The sequence below is a fragment of the Melampsora larici-populina genome (genome assembly GCF_000204055.1).
Source record: "Melampsora larici-populina 98AG31 unplaced genomic scaffold MELLAscaffold_144, whole genome shotgun sequence".
Classification (NCBI taxonomy): Eukaryota; Fungi; Basidiomycota; class Pucciniomycetes; order Pucciniales; family Melampsoraceae; genus Melampsora; species Melampsora laricis-populina.
The window spans coordinates 41,878-52,700 of NW_006768908.1; the positions used below are offsets into that span (position 1 = coordinate 41,878).

Here is a 10,823-nt window from a genome sequence, read left to right on the forward strand (position 1 = left end):
TGCATCATTACACTAATCTTCCTCATCGTTGTCAAATCGAGCATTGTATCGGGTCCAATAATGACGAGTGGTGTAGCCACTGTGTGCAATCAGTGGTTGCAATACCGATCGAGTCATGACGCGACCGGCCAGCAAAAGTAAGTATTCAGCCTTATCGTCTTCAAAAAACCATTGCTGTTCTTGTTTCAAACGGGCCTTCATACAATGGAAGCCAACTTCAATGGGATTCATATCAGGAGAATATGCAGGTAGGTAGATGACTAGGACCCCTGCGCGTCGACAAAGCTTGAGTATTCGTCCACCGTGATGAACTCGGGCGTTGTCCATGATCAACACTGAGTTACGAGCAGGATAAGGGTTCATAATAGGAAGCTATAAATCAGATGGAGGAAAGAGATGTCAAGCAAACTCAAGAAAGATGAGCATTGAAATGAGAGAGCAGCTTACCAAATCATGTCTGAGGAAGAGCTCGACATCAATCCTGCGCACCGGCCCTTCAATGACAGTGCCCGCTATCATTCCTTGCTCACTAACCGCTGGAAGTAACGTCCAATGAGAGCGTTCGGTTGGTCGCTTTTCACGCACGGTTTGAGATCCTCGCTTGGCGTAACTACGTTTTCGAGATGTGTCGCGTCCGACTACTCCGCTTTCATCTGAAAGTCAAATCAGACGTTAGTAATCACTTAGGAGACAGAAAATAGAGGAACTATATATGACGCACCAATAAATACAAAGCATTCCGGCGGGATTCCAGCCACCCGAAGCATAAAATCAGTCCTTTCTTCCAAGGACTGATTGGGATGAACACCTCGAGTGACTAAGAGAGACATTCCTAAACGGTGGTGGATCTCACAAGTTATAGTTGACCGAGATACGTCTAGACCAGTCAATTCCCGCAGGTCCTTTTGCAATTCATCCAAATAGACTGAGGGCTGATCAGTGACGAGGTCGTAGAGAATGGCCAGATGTTCATTGGACAAAGCATGTGGTCGACCGATGGGTTCGTAAGTCGCCGGATCCTTAATGACACGATTGGTGAGAAGGAAAAGCTTTTTCCATTGATAAAGCGAAATATCAGAAATGGAAGTTCGTAAGCGCAAGTTGATTTTGATAAGGGGGACGTCCTCGAGTGCCAACTGAGTAGCCAAGCGCTTGATTTGTTCCGAATAAGCGACAAAACCCATTTTGAGGGTAAAACGGATGGTAGGACAGGGTAGGAAGCAGAAAGACAATTTGGGATAGGAATCACAGAGCATTACCCGATGAGAGGGATGAACGGAAAGGGTGTCGATAGGGTTCACCCCAACCAGAAAATACAAGTCTAAAGAAAGTTCAAAAAAAAAAAAAAACCAGAAAGATGATCGATGTTCTGCAGATCATCGGTGGCGTGATGGGTTAGTTGACAGTCCGGCCACTTGAAATTTGGCCGGTGCTGCGCCGCGCACGGGCCAGCTTGTGATTTTTTGAGTTTTCTGATTTCAAGCCTTTTGAAATTTACTGTAGTAGGTTAGCTGACTACCTCTCACATAGACTCACGTTTTGAAAGGGATAAAGCGACGTGGTTTTCAAGACATCAGATCCTATCAAATTTGATGTGACAGGCCGTTCAAGGACACCGTTTATGGCAGCCTATAACATTTGTGAAGTTGTCAAGATGAACCCATCCATCTGAACTTACCAGATGAAGGTCAACTCCAAAGACCTCTAAACGTACAACAAAAACTCGTTGTATTTCATCTCGATCAGTCCCTAGAAAATTTCAAAGAGGTTTTGTACTCTTCGAACTCGATTGAAGGCAGGAAGAGGTATGATACTATAGGGCTCAGGAGGGAGCACAAGGTGAAGTGCGATGTGAATTCACGAGCCAAAATTGTCAGAGCATCCCTTCCATAAAAAGTGAGAGATTCCAGCGATTTTTTATATATCAACTACGGATTCCACTCCGTATGAAGGACACTTTCACTCCGTGGATCCTTTTTAGCCTCTGAAAATGAACCATCCAAAAAACAAAACGAGGGACTGACAAAATTCGCATAACAAAAGTACTGGAGATCAAATACCATCCAGATGGGAAAACAAATATCTACAAGTTCAACCTGATAGGCCTACAAGTGAGTTCAAAAGAGAACGGAGTTTTACAAAAACTATAAGATAATGATATACTGGACCGTATCTTAGGTATCATATGAAGTTGAAAGATGGTATGAAAATACCAGGCCATCGCAGGCAAAAGAGAAAGACCAAATCCGGGTTAATCCCTATACGAAAACCCATGGGACTCGAAGAAACATACTAAACCAAAAGTTATGAAATGAAAGTAAAGTAAAGTAAATTTAACCATCATATTCGCGCTATCCATTACTACACACGAGATTGAGGAGTTAAAGATGTCCATCTGCGTCGGTCTCGAAGTAATTGAACTTGATGAGATTCAAGTCTAGTAAAGAAGTTCGCATATAACTCTCTTTCGCTCTTTGGTCTTTGAGTAGGAGTGAAAAGCTGAGCAAAAGTATATGAATTGGGTCTATTAGTTGGAGTCCGAGGTGTGAAAGTCGAATTGACATTGATGGATGATTCGACTCTAAACATGGGCGTTTCGGGTGCTTCGAGCAACTTGCTTTCTGAAACCGACTTTCGGTGAGTTGTTGCAACTGTGACCGCAATATTGATTTCAGAATGCTACTTCCTTGTAAAAGACAAAGGATATCAAGACACTCACATTGTCCTGCCATGAGTTGATCGTCGAGAGTGAAGCTTTCCATTTTATAAGACATTGGTTAAGTGATTGAATTAGACTGGGTATCTTCTGCAAATCTGGTGCTTGTGAAAGATGTAATGAATTGAAGGACGAACTTGAGATACGCAAATGGAGGAGAGGGGGTGACAATCGCAGCACGCCTTGATATCTATAAAAATAAGAAAATGAAAGGCCCCTTTCCAACTTGAGGACGAATCAGCAACTACGAAATCGATGAAAACTCCCTTGCAGCTCTAATAAGTAGCGCATCTATACATCCTTTGTAAAGACTGAGCTTGAGTATCGTTACCCTTTTACGCTCAAAAAGTCTGATCACTGAGGCTCAAAGAGGCTTTTGATATCCAATCTCGTAAAGATTTGGCCTACATAGCACTCCCTGAATTGGACAGGCATGCAGGTAGCTACATAGCGTACAGACTACATCCGCGTCCAGGGGTTCATGCGCGATTGAACATTTCTCACACAAAATAATCGATTTTTGGCACCCAGCAGCAGTACCGAGACCGCTCCGCTGCCAATGGCAGTTGCGTTGCGATAGCGTTTTTGTTTCGGGATCCGCTAACCCATCCTGATGAACTGGATGCTACTGGATGATCAGATTACAGAAAGGATTAGATATGAAATTGAAATTTTTGGACTGCTCCCTTGCTTTAAAGAGTCTTGACTCTTCACGTTATCTGCCATGTCTCTCAGGACCCAGGCAGACACTGCCAAAGCTCATTGACCTGAGAGGTATGAAGTTTTGACAAAATATATTTTTCGGTATGAAAAAAGCTAAACTCAGTCATTTTAGATAACCCATTCACCCGGAGCTTTGCCAGGGTCCTTCTCTCTCACTGAACCTTTTCATTGGTACCAAAACTGTAGGGGATTGCTTCTTCTTCTGTGCATACATCCACTTTTGCATCTGTTAGTGTTAATGAATGTTGAAAGAATCGAATGGCGCCCAAGAGGTATCCTAGCCTGCGGGACGGATGCAATAGTGTTGATCCCCTCGGGATGGGTTACCAGTCGCCGCCGAAAATTTTGAAGGTTTCATTTTTGACGAGTTCGCAGGATCTTGGTAGTGATACAAAGGAATAAATCACTCACATGTATACCTAGTCGATGAATAAAAAAGCAGGCTATCAAGTCAACATGACCTTTTGATTCTCACATCCCATCCACATCCCATCTCGTCAATTTCTACTTGTGCATAGACTACCTTTTTCTTCTTCTTTTCGATATCTTTATTTCTCCTTGCCTTTCAAACGCCTATTCAACACACCCCAACATTTCAGATCTTTTTCATACAATGTTCTCTTTACACGCAACTCTCGTTCTGGGTCTCTGTATCTTTTTACCAAGCGTAAGTCAAGTTTTAATTTGAATTCTAGAATTTCTTTTGAAAGTTTTTGACAATACTAATTCAGAGGGATGCCCCTTTGTTATATCCTTAGTTAACCTTCGCAGAGGAACACCCACCTCAGAGTGCACATGTGTATTGGCGTTGGAAAGATGAAGCGAATTCTGACGCCAAAGACAGCAGTCTCTTCACCGGTCACGCTAATATCACATGGACTAGAAAAGCAGGATGTGAGATGTCAGGGCCTGCGAGTAATTTCCGGTTCTTTGTCTCTCCTACCGCTCGTGTGCATGTCGAAGCAGAGACCAAGAACAAAAGTAAAGATTTTTTGGATCCCAAGAGTGTTTATCATTGGCCTCATGCTAGAGGGTAGTACAAAATGTCATGCGTATTCGAGGACTGATTTTTGGATTCATAATGGAGATCGAACACAGAAGATGAAGATCCGATTGCCAGATGTAAGCTTTCATCTTATTTCTTTGACACTCTACCCATCCACCTTACCACATTCTTTGAATTGTTGTTTGAAGACTTAGGTTTCTGATGTCTGCTTTTGTGATTCAATGCACGATATTTCGACAATGTGTGATGTTTGGATGATACCTTTCCTATCTTATCAGATCTGTAATGGTACGTCACACAATTCGATTTATCAGAACTTTGTCTTCTCCGATCTCCACATTTCACAAACTGATCAAATATCTTTGTTTTATGATCACCAAAAGATCATGATTGCAAAGGTCCAGATCAAGAGATACCAAATGTTCAATGTTTGAATGGTCAGTGTTTTGCTTCATCACCCAGTTGACTCAATTTTTTTCTTAATTCATAACTCTGTTTGCACACTCACACACAGGCCCAAAAGGAAGGATTGTCATGAACCTTGACAAATGGATCGATGAATGCTTCGAACGTTGAGCTCGGGCTTTCCATCTTCTCATTTCCTCGTTACGATTCTAAAAAGAGGAGAAGTAAATAAGGGGATTGACACCCCTTTACGCTCAAAGAGTCACATAGCTGAGGTTCAAACAGACTTTTGATATCCAATCTTGTGGAGAGTTTGGCTACATCATGTTTCCTCAGTTGAACAGCTATGCAGACAGGTGTGGAGACGGTAGACCACATGCAAGTCCAGGTTTTTGATGCGCAATTAAACATTTATCACACATAATGATTGCTTCTTGGGACCCAAAGAAGCGCAAAATTTGCTTGCTTAACACAAACCCCACCAACCCAACGTCACGGTTTGAGGGACTCACGTCAAGTTAGCAAAGCTTGTTGAGCAATCTTGACACTTGTGGCGATTCCTGCATTGTCACTGTCAGAGGTGCTGAGGAGATATATTCACTCATATTCATCATTTGTTGAACCAAGGCTCGATCGAATTCAAATGTCCCAATCAGAATACGTTATCCTTTTGTATCTTCACTTCTGCAATCAACTATCTGGCACACTACTGCAAATTGCCCCACCCAGCCAACAAATAGATCGAATAGTAAGACCTTTTAAACATCAGTTTGGTCCGTATGAAAGTCAATGTGATTATCTATCAATCTATAGGAGCCACAGGGGTGAAACGGGGCGCCAAGCTGCTTCAATTCCTTTATCCATTACGTACATCATCGAAGCGTTGATCAAAGCAATGGACGACAACTAAGTTGGATTGTAAAGTACATAAACCCCAACCAGTCGAAGAGACGTACTTGAGGCCTAAATACATAGCTACGTGGATATGTACATAATAAGTAAGCTGTATAGCTTAAGTTGACTTTCTGACTGGTTTTGAGTGTAAATCAAGAGAAGTGAATGATCGAGTAGCTATTTAATCATCATCATCATCGTCAATTCTTCATTTCAACATTCCAAGATGTCTGAAGAAAAAAAACCAGAAGAACTAAAAGTAAGCCGTATCCTTTGATGGTCAATCGATCAAGAACAAAGACCAAAAAACACTGATCTTTGATAATCTTTTAGGATTTCACAGCCGAAGAACTATCATCACTATCAAGTTCATCTAATTTACATTTACTCATTCATGGAAAAGTTTATGCAATTTCAAAATTTTTAGATGAACATCCAGGTGGTGATGAAGTTTTGTTAGGTGAATCTGGAAAAGATGCAACCGAAGCTTTTGAAGATGTAGGTCATAGTGAAGAAGCCAGGAATTTAATGAATCAATATCTTGTAGGAACTTGTAAAGAAGTAAGCCTTTTTTTCAATCGATCCAATTCTCAACTTGCATTAGGAGTATTAATCAAACTTTCAAATTCATTTCTTTTAGCATGCAACCAAGGGTCCTCCTACTGCTAAGAAATCTGCTCAATCTGTCACGGGTCAAACTCACCAAGACGAATCATCAGGCGGAATGGGCTACCTATTACCCTTGGCTCTTCTTGCCGGATATCTTTCGTATCGTAAGTGGATTTAGTTGATTCTGATCTGACCGTTTCCCTAAGACCTTGAAACTCTCGCCTTCTTATACTTACACTCTTTCCTGTTTTCTTACTGGTGATAGGATTCTATCTTGGTCAATAATTTCCTTATTCAAACCTTGACTTGAATTAAGACAAACCTCATCTCTTTCACATCATACCTTCAAACCTTTTTCTTTCTTCTTTATTATATATACTGATTCTGAAAGATATGAGAAATCTAAATTAAACATGAAAACCTTTAACCTCATGAAAAACTTTTCTGTTTTTTCCAATTCTTGAAAACCAAATAAATTCTTAATCTTAAGTTGAGTTTTTTGAAATTATCAAGAGAGATGATGATCAATTCAAAATGAATTTGTTTTTTTCTTGACACAAAAAAGACTGCATGTTTTTCAAGATGAGAACACAAACCTTTGAGAATTTGTCTCCTTTTAAGTATAATCCTTTTCTCATTTCTGAGTGAACAAAACAGTTCAGAATCCAAACCTCATCTGTCAAGCACAACCAAGATCTCTGAAAAAGAGTTTTTTAAAGGTAAAAGTGATCAGATCTGTGTAAAGGCTCTTGAACTGTTGATCACAATGTCAAGTTTTCCCTACACAGCAAGTGTGGTATGATCTCAAGCTTGGTTTTCAAACTATAATTCTCAATTCTTCTCCTCTGAGGATCAGATGATAGATCTCAAGAAGAGAAGCCTATCGAGTGAACCAAATGTCTGTCTTTGTTTTTCAAATTAATCCTATTTTGTTGCATGAAAGTACCAAGATATGAAATTTTGAGAGATGCTGGAAGTATGGCAATGAAGTCAGTGTCTTGTTCACATTGTTCTACATAGTAAACCCACTAAATATACACAGATTAGCACAAAGAAAACCCATGGATTTCAAGATATCTGACTCTCTGAACATGGTTTTATAACACTCTAAAAATCACATTCAAGAGGTGAATATAAGTTCCATAATATTATCCCTATTTTGCAATGCCCAAACTCCCTCTTGGAAGTTCTGCATTCCTTCACAGGTAGTATCATCAAAAAAAAACTCATTGGGAAAAAGCTTGACCCTCTTACCTTCTTCTCCTTTTCTTGTACTTTCTTTATACATTTGGATGTTGTGAATCAAATTCCTTTACTAATTCATCACTATTATTTTTCATATATAAAGCTGTCTATATATGAGTCCAGACAAGTTTGATCCTCATCATTTGAATTTGTCTCTTTGTAATGTCACTACATAAGCAATTTACTTACTTGCTTCTTGGTGATCTTGACTCATAGGTAAGTCATTCATAGTGCCCTCATCTTTCTTCATCTCTATGTACAAGTAGACGCAGAAAGTTCACGTCACCCCCGGGGCCCCACCCTGCGTGTATTACATATGGTGTAGTGATGTTCCTGGCCCCGGGGGTGACGTGAACTTTCTGTGTCTACTTGTACAGTCCCCTCCAAGTGGTTTGCGTAATCATTCAAGTTCTGCAGCGGCGGGGCCGGGGCCTGTTGCGAACCCGATGATTACGAATCCTAGGCGTGGGGACGTGTACATGTATGCATGGTTCTGGTGCTTTGTGTGTGTTGCAAAATAAATGATCATTCAAACTTGTCTCTTTATCACTACATAATCAACTTACTTACTTTTGACATACCTGCTTGTTTGTGATTTTGACTCATACTATTATCACCTTAATTTTATCATGATCATCAGATCTGCAATACCATACCTGGACCAAATAGTACATAATCATCAAAAATGCTTCTTAGATATAAAATTTTCAAAAATTCCAGATTCTTTTTAAACCTTTGTCCATCTTCATCAACCAATCAACCAAAGAAAAAAAATGCAAAACCAAAACCAAAACCAAAAAGATACCTATAAACTTGACTTTTTTTCTTCTTCAATATTTTTGATTTTCACCACCAATACCAACACCAAATCAATCCATAAACCAATCCGATCATCCAAACCAAACTCCAAAACTGACTCCAAGCTTTTGCCATCTCACCTTTTCTTCTACTTCTACTACCACCTCCACTCCTACTTCCCCTCCTACTACTTCTTAATCTTTCAACTCTTTTCTTTCCAATGAAAATTGAAAGTAACTTAAACAAGATTTCACAGGATCGGTTTCTTCTTGTACCAAGTTGATGAAAATCTGAATTACTTGAATTAGAATACCTACTAGGTAAACAAGGACGCTAAGCCAAACCCAAAACGGAAAAAAAAACCCAAAACAATCAAATGATAGATCTACAAAATTTAGGAAAACTAAATCACACTTACTTTACCACTATTTCGTTGAGCAGATCCATTGAATTCATTCAAATTTGTGCTTCCAGAATGATAATTTTGAAAATTAGGTAAAGGATGAGAGATCCGATCATCTTCATGACCCGAATCGACCGGAGAATGATAACTGATCACACTACTAGGCGAATTAAACCCATTAGGATGACTGATGAGACCTCCTTCTTGGAAGAGTAAGCCAGACGGATAACTTTCTCTTTCACCGGCTAAACTTAAACTACCCGATTGTCTAGAATGTTGTGAGATCAATCGATGATGTCCTGATTCTTCATCTGATCGATTCTCTTCTGAAGACGAATCAGATCCAACGCTCATGGGTTTTTTCGTAAACATCAAGGTTCTTGATAATGATTTCCGATGACGATGATGGATTGGTAATCCATTGGTTTTGGCTTGTTGTCGTATCCTACCAGATCGATGAGAGGTCATTACATTCCAAATCGGCATTCCAAAGATCATCAACAAACTGATCAAGAATAATGGTACATAAAGATGAGTGTATGATTTGATTTGATTGGGTAAGAGACATGAGGTTTCAAAGGTGGAATCCTTTTCAGGTAGTTTATCAAATCTGGACGGATTCGAGAGTGATAAGAGTTGATATCCTGGTCTTTGTATACCCATTCCCATTGAAAATGATTGACTGAGATTTCATGGATTGGATGAAGGAGACGGATTAGCGTATGATGTTGATGGTATAGTGTGAACTACATCACAATAATCATGATCATCACCACTGAGCCACAAAAAAATGAAGACACATTAGTTAAAATGTATGATCAGATTCAAATAAATGAATTTTCAAAACAGATTCCTTATTTTTACTAACCTGAAAACAATGGTAGGTTGAATTTTTTCCAAAACGAATTTCGATAATTCTTCTGAAATCTCATTTTGATAATTCTTACCTGAACCTTGATGAATTTCGCGTCTTGATTCACGTAACGAACCACAAGAAGTTCCTTCTGATCTCCAAAGTGGAACATGAGTAAACAAAACTTTAGGTAAGAGTGTATCGGCTATAATTTCGATTGTTCAGAAAAAGGTAAATGAAGATGATCAGTAAATTGGTTGAAATTGATATTTCGAAAACAGATCAACTCAATCAAGTTCTTGATGATCTAATAAATAAATAAAATAAACGGGATAAATCACACAAACAGATCACAGAAACCTACGTCCATTAAGCTTTTCAATAAAGCTCTTTACAGGTCCCACCACTTTCTCCTGATCACTTTGATCCCCATTCTTCTTGCTTTGTTTATCTTCTTCAATCAATCCAATCGAATCTATCCAAACTATCGAATGATTTCCCCATTCAAGATGACCTGAAAGTGATCCAGGTTGAAAGTTACGAACAAAGCGTTCTCTAACTAAATTAGAATTAGTCGAATTCGTCCATGGTGCTAATCCAAGATCATGGTTACCCGCTAAATAGATGATTCGATTGGATTCAGATAATGAGTTTGGGATTGGAAATGTATGTCGGAAAGTATCGAGATATGATTGATATCTAGAATATGTAGGAATGTTTTTAGTGTAGATTGATCAAAGAGATCAGGTTTGAAAGAATGTTGACTTACTCAGATTGATCTGTAGTAGCCACACCAGCATCTAAAAGATCACCCAAGAAAACAATCGCATCAGGTTTTCTAATCCTAATGAGTAATCTCCAAGACTTTCTAATGAATTGATTGATGATTTGAATACTAATGAATTGAAGTAAATAAGATCTGGTTGGATAAGAATAAGGAATCGAAGGTAATTGAGGATCAGCAATGATAAGTAAATTAAATTGATTTGGAATGATATCAGGTTGTGATTCATCAGATGGAATTGAAGGCCATTGACAAGATGAGATTTGATTATAGAATTGAAACCATTCAGAATAAATTAAAGTGAGAATCCAAATGAATCGTAAGATTGAGATGGATTGGTTTCTGGTTCGATTATGAAAGATTGATGAGATCCTTCTGTTTGATTTA

General features: G+C 39.1%; 4 protein-coding genes across 4 annotated transcripts; 2 read left to right on the plus strand and 2 right to left on the minus strand.

Annotated features, from left to right (window-relative positions):
- Window positions 1–1,928: 1,928 nt before the first annotated feature.
- MELLADRAFT_114335 (uncharacterized protein) lies at window positions 1,929–2,774 on the minus strand (the record flags this gene model as incomplete). Its single annotated transcript, XM_007419222.1, has 3 exons — window positions 1,929–1,984; window positions 2,370–2,651; window positions 2,720–2,774. 3 exons carry the CDS (start codon window positions 2,772–2,774, stop codon window positions 1,929–1,931), a joined length of 393 nt encoding a protein of 130 aa, XP_007419284.1.
- A 1,278-nt stretch (window positions 2,775–4,052) lies between these two features.
- MELLADRAFT_114336 (uncharacterized protein) lies at window positions 4,053–5,021 on the plus strand (the record flags this gene model as incomplete). Its single annotated transcript, XM_007419219.1, has 6 exons — window positions 4,053–4,106; window positions 4,198–4,420; window positions 4,470–4,561; window positions 4,724–4,733; window positions 4,829–4,882; window positions 4,960–5,021. 6 exons carry the CDS (start codon window positions 4,053–4,055, stop codon window positions 5,019–5,021), a joined length of 495 nt encoding a protein of 164 aa, XP_007419281.1.
- A 1,059-nt stretch (window positions 5,022–6,080) lies between these two features.
- Window positions 6,081–6,293, plus strand: MELLADRAFT_31958 (uncharacterized protein; the record flags this gene model as incomplete). The annotated part of the gene is made up of 1 exon (XM_007419220.1): window positions 6,081–6,293. A coding segment is annotated over one exon (213 nt), but the record flags the coding sequence as incomplete, so codon positions are not given.
- Window positions 6,294–8,444: 2,151 nt separating this feature from the next.
- On the minus strand, window positions 8,445–10,778 carry MELLADRAFT_114338 (uncharacterized protein; the record flags this gene model as incomplete). The annotated part of the gene is made up of 6 exons (XM_007419221.1): window positions 8,445–8,729; window positions 8,815–9,067; window positions 9,134–9,481; window positions 9,668–9,857; window positions 10,017–10,351; window positions 10,422–10,778. Coding segments are annotated over 6 exons (1,768 nt in total), but the record flags the coding sequence as incomplete, so codon positions are not given.
- Window positions 10,779–10,823: the final 45 nt, after the last annotated feature.